General features: G+C 37.5%; 1 protein-coding gene across 1 annotated transcript; it reads left to right on the top strand.

The window, feature by feature from the left end:
• Positions 1-2087: 2087 nt before the first annotated feature.
• Positions 2088-21277, top strand: LOC140232930 (phosphatidylinositol-3-phosphatase SAC1-like). The gene is made up of 19 exons (XM_072313041.1): positions 2088-2186; positions 4315-4412; positions 5940-6017; positions 8899-9026; positions 9960-10109; positions 10736-10795; positions 11563-11596; positions 12476-12663; positions 13359-13445; positions 14457-14525; positions 14951-15030; positions 15155-15253; positions 16150-16288; positions 16767-16842; positions 17473-17545; positions 18539-18632; positions 18831-18932; positions 19976-20036; positions 20843-21277. Exons 1-19 carry the CDS (start codon positions 2161-2163, stop codon positions 20977-20979), a joined length of 1779 nt encoding a protein of 592 aa, XP_072169142.1. The 5' UTR covers positions 2088-2160; the 3' UTR covers positions 20980-21277.
• The last annotated feature ends 1266 nt before the right edge of the window (positions 21278-22543 follow it).

Below are 22543 nucleotides of genomic sequence, written 5' to 3'. Positions count from 1 at the left end.
TTCTGTGTCACGCAAAGAACTTACCAAAGAGTTTAGGAGTCAGTCATGAATTTTAATGTGACATTACTCTATAAATTGCCCCCGAAAAAAAAAATGATAAAGAATGATACTAATAAAAGCTACATCTGCAGGAAATGGAGACGGAATAGGTCCTACACGCATTGATTATTAAATTGCCATCGGGCAAAATAGCCGTGGAAAATCATCGCAGAAACATTCGCATCCATGGATGGCACAATATTTATTTGGCCACAAGAGGGGGACGTTTTACTTTCTGCGATTATCTTCGGGACTGCTGCCCACTGTGCGATGACGTAATCATGATGAGAAACTGTCTCACATCGCGATCTTCTTATCCTCTGTGGGAAGGTGGAGAGTTATTATTATTATTATTATTATTATTATTATTATTATTATTATTATTATTATTATTATTATTATTATTATTATTATTATTATTATTATTATTATCATTATTATTATTATCATCATTATTAATGTTAAACTATCTAACTATTATATATAATAATGTAGGCCCTATATTTACATAATTATTCATTTATTTATTGTAAACAGTACTAAGGATACAAAATCTATCTGTTTATTGTGAGTTAATCAGGGCAGGTTTCTACCAATACATTATTGTGTACTGTTGTTTTGAGCTTAGAAGTTAGTTGGTACATTGTATTAGGAAAATAGTGTATGTGTGTGGTGGGGGGGGGGGGGAGGAGGAGGGGTTTCAAGGGTCAATGGCAGTGCACGTATAGCCGCTACTCGGTCCCCCGGTTCCGCGACCCCTGCTCAGTATTTATAATTATGATTGTTTTATGCGTTTCAGTGTCTTTATTAGTGAGACATTGGGCCAAGTGTAGGTGTATATAGGCCTACATCTAGTTGAAGTGTACAGTGTAAGACATCTTATCTAGGAGGACATTTTCCTGCATATAAAGATTCTACATCCGTTTTCTCTTTAATCTGCCTAGTATACAAAGAAATGAGCCTATAGTTTGGCAATTTCGCATCTTGACCTTGCCCCCGGGGTCAAGAAAGTATAGTGGAAGTAAGATATGAAGCATGTATGTGATCAAGGACGTAGAGGGAGCCCATCTATCAATGCTTATAACTTTCCAATTTTTTTGATATCCAGTCCATTATTCCGCTCAGCGACTGTAAATAAAAGAAATGACAACATAGGAACTGCTGACTGCTCTTGTCGTTCATCAAAGAAAAGTTATGATTTTTTTTTTCAACATGCTTTCATTTTTCTAGAGTAATGGAAGAGCACTCAACTAACCGATTTTAGAAAGCAGGGGGAATAATTACTACCCTTAGCATAATATATTATGTCAGTATCAAGTTGATTGTATGTGTAATTTTTTAGATTTTTTGTGTGGAATTTTCCTTATATTTTCTTTACATTGTTGTCCACACATGACGTCATGAACTCTAGTAGTCTCCTTGTCCAATCATTACAACACCAAAACTTTGAATATTAATAACTTTTGCATTGATTGTCCAATTTCCCTCAAACTTTCACTGATATCGTGTTCTACTAATTTTGCCACTTTCACTTACATCCACATTGCTATTTGAGTTTTTTTTTTCTTAACCACTTGTCCCCCACCCCCCTCCCCGAACTTTTTTTTTTTTAGAATTTAAATTCTTGATTTTTATATTTTACTTTATGTGGTTAAGCTTTTAAAGTTGATTTTGCTCGTCAGCCGATTAACCCCGGAAGTTGAACCAATAAATTGCGCTGAAGGGTTTGTTTGTTTGTTTGTTTGTTTGTTTTGTTGTTTTTTTTTTTGCTGGTGAATTAATGGAACTGATGAAACCCGTAGTGGCAGCAGATAAGTATAAACTGCCCCCCCCCACTTTTATCAAGCTATTATAATTTTTGATGTCTCCCTTAATATCTTTATGGTTACATATATACGTCAGATGAATGACGTGTACGATCTATGTCATAACGACTCGTACTGTTGTTCTTATTTTATCAATTTCCTCTTTACAGCATGGCCCTAGCTGAGATCCTCTCGATATCTTTCTAGCAGGATCGATCCTCAAGGAATTACGATAGTGCATCGGAATGGCGGAGTGTCGGCCGGTGTACCTACTGTGATCCTCGCTTTCTTGCTCCGGCTTTCCTGAGATTTTAAAATGGCAGTTCACGAAACACTGATTCTGTAAGTTTGGTATTATTTGTTCTCCCAAATCATGTTATTTATCGTACCTTTGCTCTCAAGGGAGGTACGAGAAACGCATATTTCGTTTTTCCACTGTCAATTATTCCGAATACTTGGTCCCATATATGTAAATCTGTGGTGGTTAAACTATGGCTTCACGGGAGTCATAATTGCAGCGGATGCGATATGCGGATAGCGCGATGTGATTGATGGCTAGCTAGCTAGCTACCTTCAACTGTCTTATCCGTAAAGACCACAGTCTGAACACTTACATTTTTGTTGATAAAGAGTTTTAAGTAGAAAAATATACCTTTTTACTTGAACCTAGCCAATACATTTGCTCTTGTAATCTTAAATATAATCACCCAATGGCCCGAATTCACGAAGGTGGTACAAATGAAACCATGGTTTAAAAACCATGGACAAAAACCATGGAGCGCCAAGTGTCGCATGGAATATTTCGTTACGAAATCAGTCATTTCGTCGATGAAATGATTATTTTGTGACGAAATGACAACATTTTGTAACTAAGTGAACATTTTGTCCACGAAATGATAATGTCGTTAACAAAACGGCTATTTTGTCGACGAAAGGACCACTTTCGTAACGAAATATTTCGTGTGACTCTTGGCGCTCCATGGTTTTTGTCCATGGTTTAAACCATGGTTTCATTTGTACCACCTTCGTGAATTCGGGCCAATGAGTCCTAAATGTAAGAATGACAAAACCAACCTTGATCGAGTATCAAGTTGCCCCTAATTGGTTTGAATTTAATAGTATTCATACTAAATCATAGGATCCATCACTAGCACTTACCCTGTGCCTTATTCGTGTTCATCACAAAATAATATAGGGCCTATATATAAACTGTCCTCGGGCAAATAAATCATATCATCAATTGGAACTTTTGTTCTTTCTTATTCTTTTTTATGTATATTTATTGTTATTATTATTATTTTATTTTCTTATTTTTTTAAGTGGATGGTTCTACCTTTGGAACTCTGGCCCTGGCACAGAACTAATTAGATATGGTGTGGTGGATAGTGTTTTTGAGACAGGCAGCAACACTAGATCCAGTTAAAATTTATTGAAATTATGCAGTTTGACAGTAAAAGACATTGTTTTCTTTCACATTGTTAATGTCTTTCTTAGCATACTTTGTGAGAGGTAGAGCAAGTAAGTTTTCTCTTCACAGCGAAAGGCCCCCAATCTCCTCTGAAATGTAGCGACAGTGGATACAGATTCTACATGCTGAGGAAGATCATTCAAAGGCCTAACCAACCCTCATATTGAAAGCTGAAATAAAGTGTTCATCATACTCTTCTCTGCAACATATTGTTGTCATTCTATATAACTACCACTCTCTCTCTCTAAAAAAAAAAAAAAAAAGTCTAAAAAACAAACAAACAAACAGTGTCAGTGATCAATGATGTGTCTCTTTCTACAAGTACATGAATTATCTTACTGTTTCCTCTGGCACATACAGATAGTGAATTGTGATAAGTACACATTCTTGATGTTGTACATGCATAGAATTAATTGAAAATGGGAATAGTGTATTATATTAAATGGGTTAGTCAAATACTGGTTAGTGAATGGCTGAACACAGTCACGTGATGGAGGTACATTCGTTATGTTCGCCCATGGGCGAACATTCTTGTTATGTTCTCCCATGGGAAAACATTTTCACGTAACAAATACCCGCGCGCACAGTGAATTTGGCTCTCTGCGCGAGCTAGCGCGATCGAGTGCGTTTTGCGCGTGCTGGACCTAAGTGTACCATGATATCAATAAGGTACGGTGTGTGTATGGTTTGATGCGCCACTTTCAGAGCGTGAAATCAATTGATAATGATGGTATTTGACTAACCCATATAATATAACAGATGATGACTTTTGTTGTCGGGAACATACCAAACGTTCGACCCTCAGGGTTTGAAATACTATTTCGAGAGGCTGTAAGTCCCTCGACTTCGTCTCAGGACTTATAACCTCCCTCAATAGCATTTCAAACCCTTCGGATGGAACATTCGGTATGTTCCCTTCCCCGCCAGTCATCATCTATATAATGTCTCAAGGGTTTGGGAGGAGTTTTCAAGACTTCAGTCTCTTTTGAACCTCTTTCACAGACATGTCCAAGATGACAAATTTTTTGTCGAGAGTCGTGATCCCGGCACAAAGGAGGTACTAGTCATAGACCGGCTGAGTCAAGAAATCATTCTAGAAGGTGAGGAACTAATTTTTCAACTCACTTGGTTGTATTCAGAGCTGCCAATGAACAAGATTTCCTGACTCTACAGGAGGCCTCCTGAAGACTTCTATATAAACCCTTCATATCTGGATAAGAGAATATAAAAATCTCCTCGATTTGGGAATTCCATTTGCCCGTAGAGATGCATGCTACATGCAAGTATCTCCTTGATTGTCCTCAAGTTGTTGGAATCTCCCTGATGATAATGGGTGAATGTTGGCAGCCCTGTGTAGCTTGTTTAGTCATTGAAACCAGAGAATGCTATGTACACAAGATGTCGCTCTGCAGACAATTTATCTCAGTTTATTCACAAATTTTATGGAGCATGTAGACAGAAAGTTTGCACAGCACAGCAACAGGGAGGGGACAATACCTTTAGGAGCACATTTGCTCTGTTCATTGTCACATTTTTGGATAAGATGTTATTAAAACAAACAAATCGTGTAAAGAATTGTAGAAAAGAATACAGGTAATGTTTGTGAAACAGCCTATATGGGTGAAGAAAGTGTTGTTTTCACTCTTACGGAAAGATTCAAAGGCTAAAAGCTTACATACATTAAAGTATGGAGAAAATTGAAAGAAAGCTTATCCCTTTGCCTAACAGATTTTTCAGGAATGAAAAAAAAAAAAAAAAAACTGTCACAATGTCTGGCAGTTAGTTACAGGATGCTTTGATTGTTGCAAGAATTTGGAAGAAAAAAAAATAACCAAAAAAAAAAAAAACAAAACAACCAACCCCAAAAACAACAACAACACAAACAAACACTGTTTAATACTCCATTATAACACCCTCCACAGATCTGTTTCTTTTATATCTTGGAGACTTGCATGATGACACAAGTGTGATTAGCATCCAAAACAAAGAAAGAAACAAAAAACACAAAGTTGCATGAGTGAATTTGAAAGATTCCTAAAAAGTATTACGCATTTTTTGGTCAACAGGGTAGATTATCATGGTTTGAGGTGTTTTGAAGCGTTATTTTTTCAGTGATAGGCAACTTTTTTTTTTTTTTTTTTTTTTATAGGTGGCATCTTGATTTCGTCTTAAAAGCAGTCATTATTTCATGAAAGTTTTTAATGAAATCCGCATGTATTCCTTGCCATGAAGTTCACTACTAATGTATCTTTTTGTTTTATAGTTAAAAATTATAAAATTCATTTATCTTTGTGTCTCTCTAACATGCATCTAAGTGACCTTCTTCTTTCATTTTTTTTTTTTTTGATAAAGGAGAAGTCATTTCTGTCAAACAGATATGATAAATTCCATGGAGCATCATGTGAACCAAACAATAAATAACAATAACACATATTTTGAATATGACAAAATAATGTGAGCAAGGCAGTTGTGGATACTTCTCTTTTTGCTTCTTCTTTTTTTTTTTTTCTTATTGTGGTTTGATTTCAAAAAATGTTCTCTTTTTAGGAGAGCTCCTACAATTACTACATTTTTCTGCCTCCGTAGGCCTTTTAAGTAGTACTGTTTCTTCTCCATCCCTCCTCCAGAAAATGGAACAACAATCCCTGCTGGAGCCAGCAGAAAACCTGTCCATGGCCTCATGGGTATCATCAAACTCCTCAGAGGTACAGTACATTTCAGTGGCACCTAAAATAGATTAAAAAAATAGAGAGGTGCTAATTTTGTGCTTGTGTTGTTCAAGCATTGATTTGTGTGATTTGTAGCTTTGATAACTTACAATCATTCCTTGGATTTTTTTTTTTCAGTAACCCATTAGCAACTGAAACGCCCAAAACCATCCGTCTCAATACTCCCTAAAATGCCCAAAACTGCCCCTCCGTTTAAAAAAAAAAATAGTTTTATGCTTTACCAATATTGTGTTTTCATGTAGACTATATGATTATGTAATTTGAAAGAGGTCAACGGTTAACAAAAATATGTCAGAATTATTTCGGTGACGCACCATTTTTCTCAGTAAAGACATAAAAGGCTTTCAAATAAACATAACTTATTATGGACAAAAATAAACACGCAGTGAGCTATTTTACATCATTTAGAAATTTGTCGAAATGAGAGGAATATTGCTGCACATATCTTCCAGGGAACCTACGTCAAAATGTACAGAATCTTCAGTTGCTGAAGGGTTACTTGACTGTATAAAATCAATCCCCCCATGTAAGTTCACGTTTTTAGAAATTGATGAGGGAAAAAAAATGGCACTCAGTGCCCGGTCTGTAGGGAGAATGTACTTGATTCTGGTGCATACGGAGCTCTTTGCAATTATGTGGTATTTTATCATGCAGCTAAGGAGGCTGGCTCTGGGTATATACAGCTGTAGGTTTGGAAAGTTCCCATTACTAAACCAGGGAGGTAGGTTGATGTAGTAATTGAAGTGTTTACCATAGCTATGGAAGGTCCCAGCAAGTATAGCTGTATATCTAGATGTTCCAATCCAGAATATTACAGGAATTTTTGGGATCACTTTGTTTTTGTTGCCTATTTGTGTGTGGCCATGCATGCACATCATAAAGGGGAAAAGGAAAATGGGGTGAAGTCAGAAAAATCACACCTTTGTGTTTTCTTTTATTAATTCATCATTTATATATATATATATATATATATATATATATTTTTTTTTTTTGGTCTTTGCATAAAATGTATTGATGTCGAGAGGACCAGTCACAAGCAGGGAATAAGCATACCTTGATATTTCATTCAACTCTAGCAAAAAGTCTCTGCAACTTTGGAGTTATATCACATTAACCCGTTGAGGACGAGTCCCGAGTATACTCGGGCAGGTGTCTATGGGAAATGCGTGTTGTAGCAAAATCAGTCCGTCCTCAACGGGTTAAAGTGTGATCATGATTTAGTAAAGTTTATGGGAAAATTTGAATCTTCAATCCAGTCATATCAGAATACCCAAAAAAATTATTGTTTGTTTAGACAGTGAGTTCAGCTTTGAACAAAACAAATACTTTTCTAGCTGTATGCTATTGTGAAACTCCAACATCTATAAAGATATTAGCATATCACAACATAATACATCTGATGTGCACGTACATTTGTATATTCATTCATTCATATGTTTTTTTATGCCTCCGCCACGAAGTGGTGCCGGAGGCATTATGTTTTCGGGTTGTCCGTCCGTCCGTACGTACGTCCGTACGTCCGTCCGTACGTACGTCCGTACGTCCGTACGTCCGTACGTCCGTCCGTCCGTACGTCCGTCCGCTTTCGTTTACGCGATAACTTGAGTAATATTTACTGGAATTTTACCAAACTTGGTCCAAGTATGAAGTATGATGGGGCAACGATTTGATAAGATTTTGGGTGAAATCGTCTAAAGGTCAAAGGTCAAAGGTCAAGGTCAAATCATGAAATTGTATCCGTTTACGCGATAACTCAAGACTGTATGAAGCAAATTTCACCAAACTTTGTTGGAGGATGATGTATGATGGGACGATTACTTGATTAGTTTTTCAGTGAAATCGGACAGAGGTCAAAGGTCAAAGATCAAGGTCAAATCCTAAATTTTATCTGTTTATGTGATAACTCAAAACTGGATGAAGCAGCTTTCACCAAACTTGGTCCAAGGATGATGTATGATAGGACAATTAGTTGAGTAGATTCTAGTGACATTGACAAGAGGTCAAAGGTCAAAAGGTCAAGGTCAAATGCTAAAAATGTTGCTATTTCCCCCATGTCTATGCAATGCCCGCAGTTATTTTCTTGAAACTTAGTGTAGACATGTACTACTGCGTAAGGATTCTCCAGAGAGAGTTTCATGTCATAAGGTCAAAGGTCAAAAGGTCAAAGGTTAGGTGAAAATGTTGCATTATCACTTTTCTCGCAAATGGTTCAATGTATCTTCATGGAACATGGTACATATGCATGTACTGACTGGCAGGGATTATCTAGGGAATTTAGGGGTCATGGGTCAATAGTCAGGGGTTCAAAGGTCAAGGTCAACTCCTCAAAATGTTACTACTGTATTTCCCTCATACATGTATACTAGTATATGCAATGATTGCATTATTAGTTTTAAAAGTGTTTAATATATGTACATGTATTACTTGATGGAGATTCTCTTGGAAATTTCCAGCCAGAAGGTCAAAGGTCAAAGGTTAAGGGTCAAAGGTCAGGTTTAAATGATAAAAAAATATTTTGTACTGTAATTACACTCTTTCTTCATACCTTGAAAATTATACTCAATGCATAAACTTATAATAAGGTCGGTCAGAAGTCAAGTAAAAATTTTCAATTCCCCAAATATGTGTACCTGCACTCTTTAATAGACAATTATAGCAAACCCAGTTCGTGGAAAGTGAACATTCAAGATATTTCTGACAAACCTGTTATTTCGATATTTTGCCAGTTACTGTATGTGAAACTGTCATCACACATTGTGAAGACATTGTACTATACACCTATTGGGAGAATCATGCATTATGGCGGAGGCATCAGTCGCCGTAGCGACATTTCTAGTTTTTTTATAACTTTTATCAGGACCGTATCTTGTGGTGATCACAAAGAAAGAAAAAGTTGGTGAGATCAATGGACAAGTAGTATGGAAGGTGGCTGGAACAGAGACTATACCCTACAAGAAAACTGATCTACATCTGAATGAGGAACAGGTAAGGGAGCAGTCTCTAGACATTTTTGCAGTTTCTGCAAGAAAGAATGACAAATTTCCTCATGCCGAGCTCACTGCATTCTTCTGTTACATTCTTCCAGTCTGTAAAACTCTGTTAAAATCCATGGATTATACCATAGAATGAGATTGGCAAATATTTGATTGTGATATCTGTGATGGATTTTTAAAGAGATGGTGTAGTATTGGTTGAGGTGAGGATTCAGCTTTTAACTTTTTGTGAGATACTTAGAAACTACTGTAGGAAATGTTAAAAAGCATACAATTCTAAGAGAGAATTCAAAGTTTATTTGATGAAAATCAGTTTTAAAATGGCTGAGATATGAAAAAAACAACCCCACGTGTTAAAACAAAGTAATCGTAATAAAAGATGGGTCCCACCTAAATTTGAATCACATATTTTTGTATGCTCTTCGAGGTAATCAGTCAGAATGTATTGGTCAAAGTTTGTCAAGCTAGATGTGAGATTTACATATGTCATCTGCAAAGCAACCCTGTATATGCCATACATTTGGCAGGGTTTTAATTTTGTGTGTTGGGTCCTATTCGCGAATTCAACAACACATGAAAATATTAACTCCAGTCCATACATGAATGCAATGTGCATGCATGCGCGCATTATTCTGTTGATTTCTGTACTCCATGGTCACAAATTTAACCACTTGTGTAATTGTTGGGAAGTCCCAACTCAAGAAAATTTAGACTCAATGAATATATTGCGTATACAGTAAACACTTCTTTGGTAAAAGAATTGTCACTGCTACTGATACAGTGGACTCCTGTTATGAGGAAGTCCTTGGGACTGGCAGTGTTCTTTCGTTACATCAATATTTTGTTATATCTGAACTAATAAAGAGTATAGAAATATATAGATGATAATTTTGAGTGCACTGTATTCTGCTTTGATCATGAGTAGAAGCAGGACAACAAGACGTACGAGTCCATGGTGCAGTACGCCATGGAGTGCAACACGTTCTACTTTTCAACGACCTTTGACCTGACGCACTCGCTGCAACGACTGTACAACACCAGTCCTGAGTTCCTGCAGATGCCACTCTTTGAAAGGGTACGTCATACCACATCTAATCCGTTTCAAAAGTATAACTTTAGTATCATTGGGCTACAGAATGACTACAGAATTTGTTATGATTTTCATCTGATTGGGCCATGTTTACCAGCCATTGGCTATTGGTCTGTTTGTCATTACAAAAAGATGTGAAAAAGGTTTGTCACTTCAAATAGGTGTGTGGAGGTGTCGTGGCTGAGTGGATAAGAGCGCACGTTTGTGAATCACATGAGCATGGTTTAGGTTCGAGCCCCACAAAGCCCGACTTATTTGCCCCTGAGCAAGTGCACTTTATCCACATTGCTGCTCTCCATCCAGGAGTATAAATAGATACCTGGTAGGATGAGAATGTGTATGTTGGTTGATCAGCTTGTGCACACCTGTAAAATGGCGACTGGCTGGAATCCTCCCAGAGAGCGGAGAGTGAACACTGTCAGTGCTGGCGGGAAATCATGTATCCAGATATTGGGGTGAGGATAGTGTGTATGCGCTTTGAAGCATTCTTACAGACTGGATTTGGCGCAATATGAATTCATATTATCATCATCATTATTAAAAATTGTCATACACTTAGCATTTTGCTATTATAAGTTAATCTTCCTATGTTGGTGTTTATTGCTACCCAGGCTGATCAGAGATATGTCTGGAATGGACACATGCTGAGAGAACTCATAGCCCAACCAGAGGTAAGTATACGTGACTACTTTTTCTGGGGGCCTATTTCTTTAGAGATTGAGCGTAAGTTGAAGTCAATCACAAATTGCGTTTCATAAACAACTTTGCGATTGATCGCTCAATCTACTGAAAGTTATGCTTGACTTTTCTTGAAATCAAGCGTGTCTTTATGAAACAGGACTTAAGCTCAATATTGAAGTTACGCTCGATTCACCGAGTTACGCTTAATAAACAGAGTGTAAGATTAATGGCAACTCTTTGTGAAACAGGCCCCAGGTTTGTTGGTTACATTTTATGAGGGAGGCTACCACTTTAACCTGTTGACGGCTAGTCCCCCAGTATACTTGGGCAGGTGTCTATGGGAAATGCATGTTAAGCAAAATCAGCCTGTGCTCTGCCTGGCGAAGAATCTACATTACTTCATTGGGTATTGTATTTTCCTCCAGTCTTGTCCTTGGTGAAAGTTAGCTTGCCCACTCGTGTGTAACAGTATGCCTTAGTCCAACAGGATGGCAATGGTGACCCATTAAGGGATTTTCCAATTTCTTTCAGTGGAAAATATTTTTCAGACATCTACAGGTGCCAATCGTCAAAGAAAGTGTTTGGACAATCATGCCAATTTGTGAACAAAGCAGAGTAAGAGTTAACAATGAATTACTGAATAATATGTAAAGCACATTGCATAGTAGTATTGTAGCAGATGTTTGATGCATGTGAAATGGATTTTAGTATTGAGGGAACTGATTTTCATTTTCATTTTTTCTGTTTTTCATTTCAGCTTGCCAAATTCATTCTGCCTGTCATGGTTGGTTGTATCCTTTACAGATGAAAAATGGTGAACAAAGTGATCTTTATCTTTGAATAGAGAATTTGTGTGAAATTGATGTACAGCGCTTCCAAGGTTCATTCATTCATTCATTCAATCATTCAATCTGGTTTATTCACAATACTGCCATGGCAGCCAAGTGGCTGAATTGCAGAGTGACATACAGCTGTGTATATAATAAAATATGAAATGCTATAATTGGATGAAAACAATACATAATAATCATATGCACATATACAAATGTTCATAATTATTAATAATATAACTGTGAAAAATAATAATGGTGTTGGATAAGCACTGAAAAGTTCAAAACCAAAAGGCATTCAAGCTGATCACTTTGATTTTCTTTTTGCATGAACAGGAAAGGGATGAGAATGGGTGATTTTTCTAGTTATGCTATGTGCTCTTTTTTCCTAGGGTCATAGATATTTTCTTGAATGTTGTGAAAATCACTTACAATTATTATTCCCCTTCATCAATCACTCCAGCCCATTTAGGGTTTAATTTGGATTACAAAAGCATTGGACTCTTGAAGAATATGTGTCATAACAAAGGTAATTTGTTTGTTTGTTTGTTTGTTGTTTTTTTTTTTGGGGGGGGGAATTGATTTGGAATGTAATTGTCAGCTTCCAAAAATGCTTTGATTTTAATTTTTTTTTTTTTTTTTTTTTTTTAAATGACTGGTAAGATCGACAAGAAATTCATATCTTTCATTCAGGTGAAACTTCAGCATCCATGTTAAGGGCAAGTTTCCCCAATGAACATGTGGATTGATTGATTACGTTAATATTTGTAGAACACATTAGTAAAGTTTCAGGAGAAGCAAACAATCCGAAATACTTCCTTAGCACTCATCTCTGATCAGTCGTGTCAATAAGAATTGGCATAGTGAACAGGCAACGATTTGATTACGTCGTCATCTCGCGGCGAAGCTGCCTGCGGGCCGGCACACGCTTCTACATGCGCGGTCTGGATGAGGTCGGCCAGGCGGCAAACTTCGTGGAGACGGAACAGATCGTGCAATACAACGGTAGTCGTGCATCTTTCGTCCAGGTACGTTGCAAAGGTGATTTTGGAATTCACCAAAGACTTACGATATAAGAATAGAAGTAGTCGAGAGATGTCCGGAAAAATGCCATTTAGAAATAACCAAATCCATTGCTTGCTATTAGTGACATCATCCTATGTGTTGTTTGAAAGTTTTGCCATCATCTTCAAGTGTCTTTTATGGAAAACCATTTTGTCATAGTTACTTTGTGCACATCAATGAGATCTTAGCAGAAATCTGATGTAATTGTTGTACTTGGAAGCCAATATCTGGTTTACAAGGATCTTTCTCTCTGCTCTCTTATATTTGGCATTAGTTCTATGAAAAAAAAAAAAATTGGTCTACAGTTTATACTGTTATTGATGGTAGTTAGCTTCAAGGGTATAATGATTGGTAGCATTATTGACATCATTCTTGAAACCAACAAATAAGATATTGGCAAAGTATTTTTTTTTCCCACTGTTGTATCTCATATTCATGTTTAAATGCTGTCTGGCTTCCTTGACCAAAGGCAATGTTTACTGTGCATTTTATACATTATCTTGTCTCCTTAACCTGTTGAGGACGAGTCCCGAGTATCCTCAGGCCGGTGTTTGTGGGAAATGCATGTTGTAGCAAAATCAGTCCGTCCTCAATGGGTTAAAAAGTAAACATACAAGCTTATTATGCCTTCCAACATGATTTCCCTTCCCCGCTACAGACACGAGGGTCCATTCCTCTGTTCTGGTCTCAGAGACCAAACCTCAAGTACAAGCCTGTCATTCAGATCAGTGAATCACAGAACCATGTGAGTAGTAGTGTTGCAGTAATTAACCCGGTGTAGACAAGTCCCGAGTATCCCCGGAAAAGTGTTTATGGGAATTGCGCGTTGTAGCAAAATCAGCCCATCCGCGATGAGTCAAGAGTGAAGTATACAGAGCTCTTCTCCTTTGTCAGCACGACAGAGAAAATTTGCCACAAAATTGACAAAATTGCCCTTCACTAATGTAAGCTAACACTAATTCCGTGTATTGGGTAGTAGCCATAATGAAAATAATAGAAATTTGCATTAGATAAGGAAGTTACCTCCAAAGGGAAATATTGATTCAGTGAATGCAGAAATATTGGTGCGAAGCACTTGGTAAAACTTTGAGGAAAACAATCTTGACAAACAGTTGAATGAACTTATATAGTTTTGGTTATTCAGTTAATTCCTTGTATGCTGTCCTCTCTAGCTGGGGACTCTACAGCATTTTCGGAATAGCATAGTAGAATACTGATTTCTAAAGGAAAACAGGAATTTCACAAAATTTGCATTGCTAGGGCATCCAATTTTCCCTAAACTTTCTCTGAGCATGTTGCTTATCTCTGTGCACTTGCTGAATTCACAAATAGGTTACATGGGGAAACTTTACCTTCAAAGCAGTGTTAAAAATGCAATTTAAGCATGTGAAGTCATCAACATTCTTAAACCCTTCATAAAAATGACAAGAGTAGCGTGATACAAATGTATAAAACTTCATATATGCCATGAGAATGCTTTTATCATAGCTTTTGGTGAAATGCACACCTCACCTTCTGTAATTTGGATATTCATTTGATGTCTATGATTTATGAGTGAGAAATTCAGTCTCAAACTTTTCCCCTGTAATAAAAAAAAAAGTCATATAAAACAAAAAAGAAAGCTGTGTAAGCATGCCAGTAATACAAAATCATGTCAGGTAAGAAAGACTTGAAGTAGGGCTATAAGTCTGTGGTATTAGTCTGTTTTAATAGCTTGCTAATGTTCTATTATTTTGTTTACTTTGTTTATTTCTAGCTGGATGCCTTTAAGAGACACTTTGATGACCAAGTTGTAAACTATGGCAACCAAGTTCTCATCAACTTGGTGGGTAATATTCACATTTATTTTTTCCTCTCCAGTTTCCTACATATCCTATTTTTACCTTCCACACTCCCCCCCCCCCCATTTTCCACAGGAGTAATGTCTCTTAACAAATGACGAATGTTCGTTCCACATTATTGTATCTTGCTGTGGAGGAAAGATAGTGTCTGTTTAATGATGTTTTGCTAGATTCTTCAAGTTTTTGATGTAAATTATGTCAAAAGCATATCCATTTTCTTCTCTATTTAAGTCATGAGCATGACACATGTATTGTTCTCACAAACTGAGAAATGAATTTCACTCTTAAAACTATATGTAGCCCCATTAGAAAGCTTCATATTATGTAGGGTTTTTTTTTTAAATTCTCAGTTTGTCCATAATACTGTAGTTGTTCAATTCTGGTGTTTTGTTTGTTTGTTTTATTTCAGATTGACCACAAGGGAGTTGAAGATCGGTTGGAGAAGATGTTTGCCAAAACAGTGTATGAGTCGGCAAACAGCATGATGAGGTAAAGAGTGAATTGTTGGTTGCAATTTTGAATCGATGACCATGCAAAAGTGTGAACATTACATGTATGGTGTTGTGCCATTATTATTTCCCTGATTGCACTGTGTACCGTCTCCTTTCCCCAGGTATGAATCGTTTGATTTCCACCACGAATGCCGCAAGATGAGGTGGGACCGACTCTCTATTCTCATGGACAGACTAGCCAAGGACCAGGAACACTTTGCGTGAGAAATGCGAACCTTAGTGTGCCCTTTGTGATACATTCACATGTACAGTGGACTCCCGTTAACGTGAAATCCTTGGGACCGGCAGTTTTCTTTTGTTATATCCAAATTGCATTATAACTGCACAAATAAACAATAAAAAACTTAGAGCCGATTATGTTGTGGCCTGAATTTTTACTTCGTTGTAACTGGAATTTCATTATAACCATGTTCGTTGCATTAGGAGTGCACTGTATTCAGAAATTTAGAGTCCGGCAAGTTCACTTATCGTGGAGGAAGTGGAATTGATAATAGCAATACAGAAAGAGTTTAGCCTGAAAGTTGCATAAGAGTCTCAAGTAATGATAGCGGTGATGTAGTAATGATGACCTGGAAACATTAAACTGCACATTACTTGAATATGAGACCATTCTGAAGCAAATAATTTTCATGCAACAATAGATATATAATGTACTCTAAAATGAATCCCACAAGGATTGGAACAATCATCCCCCAGTATTCCGACTGATTCCCACTGATCAGTTACTAGCCATCCCTTTAAGACTGTTTCTACAAGATGTTAGCAGCACATTAAAGGTCTTGGCAATTTCAGCAATCGTATCTCAGTTCCTTCTCAAATGCTCGTTTAAAATCTAAGCATTTCAAATGTCAGTAGATTTGATGGTGGTGATTGTTGTAGCTACTTCAGTTATGACAGGAAGGTAATCAAGATGAAAATGTCTGTGGTGATGATTGATGATAGTGATGATGTTGATGAAATGGCAATGATAGCAGTGCCAGTGATGAAGTTGGTAATAATGATAGTGATGGTGATGATGATGATGATGATGATGATGATAAAATTTTAGAGATTGATTACTTGATTAAGTATGTAATGTATTTCCCCTTTACGTCAGGTATTTCCTCATGGATGCCAACAATGAACTTGTGACACACCAGACTGGTGTATTCAGGACCAACTGCATGGACTGCCTAGATAGGACCAATGTGGTCCAAAGTCTTCTGGCTGGAAGAGCCCTACAGGACCAGCTCCTGGTGAGTTGCCATGGGAACCAGGGCCAGTTGTGTTCTATGCTACTTGTCAGAAATCCTCAGATAATATGCGCTGTGGAATAAGATCTGTAAATATTACTTGTATTCATCAGCTTTTATTTGCGTTTCTTAACTACACATAGAGTGTAGAATACAAATAAGTTTCAGTTTTTGGTATAAATATTTTCAGTATGAATATGAAGTATTGCACAGTGAGCATTATTTTTTTGTCCTAAAAGATATTGGTCAAAAGCAGTCAATTTTGTGATTTTGCATTGTTGCAGAAAATTACTTGTGATTGAGATGAGATAGTTGAAGTGCAATAGAAACATTGAAGTATTTACAGCTATATCTTACTTATTCAGTCTTTCAAATCAAGTTACTTCAGTATATGGGACAAGTGTTAGAATGAACGATTTAACTGTACGTGTAAGAAATTTTCTCTCCCATTTTTTAAATCTCCTTCATCTTCTTGTTTCAGAAAATGGGAGTGCTGAAACCTGGCGAGAGATTTGATGATGCAGTCAATGCCACATTTCTATCAACATTTAAGAACAGTAAGTGAACTGTGAATTGGGAGCAAAATTTAGTCTGGGTTTGATTTGTTTGTTTTTATCAAGGAGAAATTACCCCACAGAGATGTTTTAACAGCAGACAGTGATTTGGTAGAACAGATCAGTGAAAAATTGTCTGAATATTGAACAAATAAGAGAGATATGACTAGTTGAATGTGAAAAAAAAACTCCAAACCAACAATTGTACTATGGATGCCTCATGGGCCCTTCAATTCAATTCAATTCACATTTATTTTGCATTAAAAAGGGTAAAATATTTTAGTGATTTCTTTTGGGTAACACCAATAAGAAGCTAATGCTTGTCTGGTAAGGTGCACCCTATTGCAATTACACTTTCTGCAGACAATATCCTTAGAATCCCTCTCTGCTGTCATGTCATCATGTTTTGTGATTGCATTTGCATAACCTCATACTTCTTTGCAACTGATTGACAAATTGCCCTACATCGATGTAAATAAGCACTGAATTGATCAGTGTTTTAGTAGTAACCATGATAAAAAATCATGGGCGTACATACTTCTTGTTGCATGATAGCCATGAAACCAGTGAAATGATTAAAGTCGTCCTGGGTGTTCCATCTCTCTCTCTCTCTCTCTCCCTCGCTGTCTCTAGCATGGGCAGACAATGCAGATGCCTGCTCAAGACAGTATGCTGGTACAGGAGCTCTCAAGACAGACTTTACCAGGTACAGTGTCCGCTCCTTCTACCCCAACCTCCCAATGACTGCATTTGTGACCACCTACAACTGTACCTCAAAACCCAAATAAAGCCGCAGATTAGAATTCTCTGTAATGGACCAAAGTAAGTCACATGGGTTGACCGACTTAAATTCTCTAAGTTTGTCTTACCTGGGGGAGTAATCTTTTCACTACCTGCTGTCAAAGTTTGACAGCTTCAACCAAACAGAAATTGAAATGTTACCAGTTTTTCTGGACCCATATTTTTTCAGACAGTGCTGCTTTCACAGGAAAATCGAAAATGATTTCATTGGTACTTCTCCACAGCATGCTTGAGTGACCCTTACTCTTAAATCCTCTTTTCTCCCTTTTTCTATGAAACTGCACCTCCTAACTCTCTCTCATTACAATATCTTTTTAAGTGGGTAAGGCTGATCCAAGTTTAACAAGTTATATAACATTTTAAAGCATAGAGCTTACTCTTTTAAACTATGTAGAAATGTGGAAATTAACTTTGGCCTACTTTTTGTGGGTTTTGAGCTGGGCAGTCACAGTTCTGTCAGCTTGGCTTTCTATGTTCTAAAATTGGAGACTGACCACGTCGTTCAATGAAAGTCTCGGCTTTCCACCTGATGAAATGTAATAACTGAAGGAGGTCAGATCGACAACTGATTTTATTCATACTTTGCGTGAAATACAGTTTCAGTTTGGTTAACCCTTTTCCATGAATATATAACCTTCTCCCCCTTCATCTAGATCATAGATACTAAAGGTAATTACAACATTTATATTTTCAATAAGACTTGTCAATCTCTAATGTGAAGGATGCAAGGAAAATTGCAGTTTTGCTAGAAATGAAAGTGCAGTTCAAATTTTAGTGTTTCTTTTTTTCCCCCTTAATTTCAGTAACCAGAAGGTAGGAACTTTCACCCTCTTGTGTGTGTACATAATTACATATATATATGATGTGTTGCCTGTTTACTCTCTGATCTGTGTTACAGGACTGGAAAGAGGACCAGGTTTGGCCTGGTCAGGGACGGTGTCAACTCATTAATCCGATACTACATGAACAACTTTGTGGACGGCTATAGGCAGGTGGGTTGGCAGATTTGGATGAGTCTCCATTCACCCACACAAACTTCTACAGCAGATGACGATGTTGTCATGTCTGTCCTCACTTCTGTTTCAACGCAAGTAGCAGTTTACAATTTACAACTCCCAAGAATGTATGCATGTTTGTGATTGTCTGAGTAAGATTTTTTATTGTTTGCGCTGGAATATATTATTTTTCAGGATGCCATCGACCTGTTGCTTGGCAACTATGAAATAGAGGAAGGTGAAGGGGTGGTACGACCTTCTCCGCTTCGCAAGAGCAGAGATGCCAAGTTCATGCTGGTAAGATTAAGATTCATGAACCAAATGAAAATCATACTGTACTGTAAGTCAGTGCATCATTCTGTTTTCTTGTTTTAATGTCTCTCAAAATACATGATAGCACTTACTATCCCTTGTCAGAATGTCAATTTTGACAACAACCTGTCGAGAAAGTTTGGTGACACCTTTGTTTAAATTGTTTTCCCTCATCAAGCAGCATCAGTTGAAAGTCTGCTGCACTGCATAGTCCCATACATTAAATGTGAGGTTAGGTTTCAAAGACGACAAACTGCAGACTATGCTCGCTCAGAGGGTTTTTAACATGATTGTGTTCCATACGCGTAATCATCACTCCTTATAGATGAGACTCGGTGGATAAGACCATGAACTGTCAGTTGCAAGGTCTGTGCTTCAAGTGCCACGGCTGCAGCAGTTATACCCAAAAGCAAGATAATTTATTCTCATTGCCTAGCTTTGGTGGGGATCTTAAGCAGTTGGTCCTATGGTAGATATCTTACAAACATTCATTGCTTCCTTAGCAATCACTGCGAACAAATCAATTCAGATTCAAATCGTCAAATATCAAATTCAAATCGTCAGATTCAAATATTTCAAAATAATCTCTATGGTCCCCCCCCCCCCCCACACACACACCTGAAGGTTATTTGAAAATGTGAGAATGTATGATATGAAGCATGGGTTGAGGAAACACTGTTATTAGTGTGAACATTTTTATCTTTAGTGCCAAGCAATATCAAGGGATGAGTAGTGTATAGAAGTAGAAGGGATTTTTTTTTCTTGTTTTTTTTTTTTTAAAAAGATGTGAGAGGCACTGCTTTTGAAAGCGATGTGCATTAATTGTGTCTCTTCCAAATCCTACTTGATATGATTCACTTTGAACTGATGTGACTTCTTGGCAATTTATTCAATGTGATGGCATTTCTCTTCATTCAAAGTCAGCATGCACAGACAGGACAACATCAAGGTTTAGCCTTTCATATGGAAACGTAGCTTTCAAATTTGTAATTTACGTGTTCTCCCATCATTTTCTCTCATCTCCATAGTTACCAGCAATCGCCATGGTTGCCTTCTCAATGCTGCTTATCAGCGTCCTCATTCCATCCGGTGAGTTCAGTTTGAGGATGAAAGGAAGAATTACAACCATATTATGTTCTGTTCTTTGGCTCTATGTTTGAAAATTCAAACCACCTAGAATACAGAAAAAGTTGTGTACAGAAGTTCACGTGGGAGATTTATTAGATATCTGTATTCATGTTGAATTCCTCATGAATGACATCTGCCCATGTTTTGTGTGTGGTTTGAAATGGAAAAAAAAAGAAGGAATTGTCAGAACTTGATGGATTTTAGGGTGTTTTTTGTTTTGTTTTGTTTTGTTTTTAAATTTCTGTTCTGTATAGGGACTAGCACTGACTTAAGGATACTAGTCTTGTGTCGTAGTGTAGTGCTGGTTCCAGACAAGATATTCTCGGGCAAAGCTTTGGGCCATGGATTGGAACAGGGTACCAGCATGGCTAGCCACCGTTGTGTTCACAGATATTTGGGCTATACAAGAGTGTTTAGGACCAGTTTCCATGGTAATGAATGTCTTTGATATCAGTCTATGGTACTCTATGGTACTCCATAGGGTTTGGATGCTGTTTTTATGTGTAATGTCTATTTCATAACTTGGGAGCTTCAGTATGGCTATTAAACAATAGTTTATTTATGCACTGACATAGCAATGCACCTGACTCATTGCATAATACATTGCATCATCTTTTCTTCTTGTGTTGAAAGCCCCCCATTTATGTCTTGCATAGGCTTCAGTGTTTTAAAATCAAATTGGTCTATAGCATGCATTCATAGAACAAAAAAAGTAACAGAGCGGTGTAGTGACGGTTGATTTTTTTTTGTGTCTATGTACACCACAGCTGAGCTGCACTTGCAGATAGCCTACATCCTCTTCTGGCTGGCGGCGACCGGTGTCTGCATCGTCCTCATGGGGGTCTTTGGCACGGAGTTCGTCGACCAGCCCAAACTGTCGCAGGCCAAAATCAAGAGCGACTGAGCAGACGGTTTCCTCCCGACACGTTCGCTTCACAAGTCGCCACACACCAACGGACCGAAATCTTTGCAGCCTAGGAAGTAAGGGAGGCAAGAACTGGGAAGTTGTATACCATTTTGATACTGTCGGTATGATGATTAATTTTGTACACTCATTGTGTGCCAGGGTATACATCAAAGGTTGCTTCCAGTGAAAAATGTGTGTTTTTGTGTGTTTGTGTCTTTTTTCTGTACCAATTTTTTCCCCCATCACTCAGTCCTAACCCTTAACATTTCCGTTTTACCTACTCACTAAATTATTCTTTCCCTCTTGATTGGGGGGGGGGGGGGGGGAGGGGGAGGGATGTGGTAAGACAGAGAAATAGGTGGGCAGTTCATTACATTATCCTTTCACATACAATGTGCCGCATTCATGTTTTCTAGCATGCAGCAGAGTGCAATGTGGGTGCTCTCTGTATTTGGTATGCTTTGTCATTGTCTCTGTGTGTGGATTGTAATGAATTGTAGGCATGACTGTTTTCATTGTTTAGGTAATCCCCCTGAGAGTGAACACTGTTTACTTATTTGCTGGCTGAGATATCTTTCGCTGGAGTCGATCATTTACCTCGTTCAAAGTAGTCGGTTTCTAGCACCGTGGCGTTGACTTTAAACTCGATGTGCACATTAGGGAATAGAGGTGTCTTAATGTTGAGCTGAATTTAAAAAGCAAATTAGTCATTGCACAGAACAGTTGATGAGAAACAGCCTGAAGTGGAAAATATATTCAGAAAGTTAATGTATACTTCTTTTCCTTTGAGAATTATTATTTTTTTCAATTTTTTATTTCCTTATACCAAACTGGGATAGTAAGTGACTTTGTTTGATTTTTTTTTTTTTTTGTTTGGTCATCCTACCTGTTTTATACTGAAACACTAAAAGATGGGGAATGATGATTATGGTGTAATACCAGGTATATATGACCAGTCATGACCTACCCTTTCTTACCCGAACTGTAGAGGGCGCACTTGAAGTGGCAAAAGTGTGCAAGCGCTGTCAATAATTTATTTTTTATTTTTTTATTTTTTATTTCAGCCATACATTTGCATGTTTAGATGTTCGTTTACATCAATGTGTCATGTGTGTACATGCTTTTCCATCCAAATGAGGTAGGATGATCATCCCATCAGTGGCCAGCTTCAGAAATGATAACCTTCAAATGCAAATGGTTCTCCTATTTGTAAATACTGGTGCATGTCTCATTCAGACTAAGATGCTACAAAAAGGTTTTGTATGAAGTGCTTGGAGTTACATGTATAATGAATGAAATTGAAGAAGCATTTTCTGACCTCATTATGAACACCTTTGTCCTTCAGCCTAATGTTTTATGAGTGCCATGTCCGTGTCAAATTTCATATACAGGCGGAATTATACTTGCAGTTTAGAGGGTTTTGTATGTGACCACAAGACCAGATCTGATGCAAAGGTGTTGAGACCGTAGAGATTAACGCCCATGGAATTATTTTGAGTGTGATACGAAATGTTCAAGTAAACTCTCATACATCTGTATGCATCAACTTTCAATTCTGTTT

The sequence above is a fragment of the Diadema setosum genome, chromosome 9, assembly GCF_964275005.1.
Source record: "Diadema setosum chromosome 9, eeDiaSeto1, whole genome shotgun sequence".
Lineage (NCBI taxonomy): Eukaryota > Metazoa > Echinodermata > Echinoidea > Diadematoida > Diadematidae > Diadema > Diadema setosum.
Note: the sequence above shows the minus strand (reverse complement) of the source record. Positions and strands in the feature narration are given on the sequence as shown.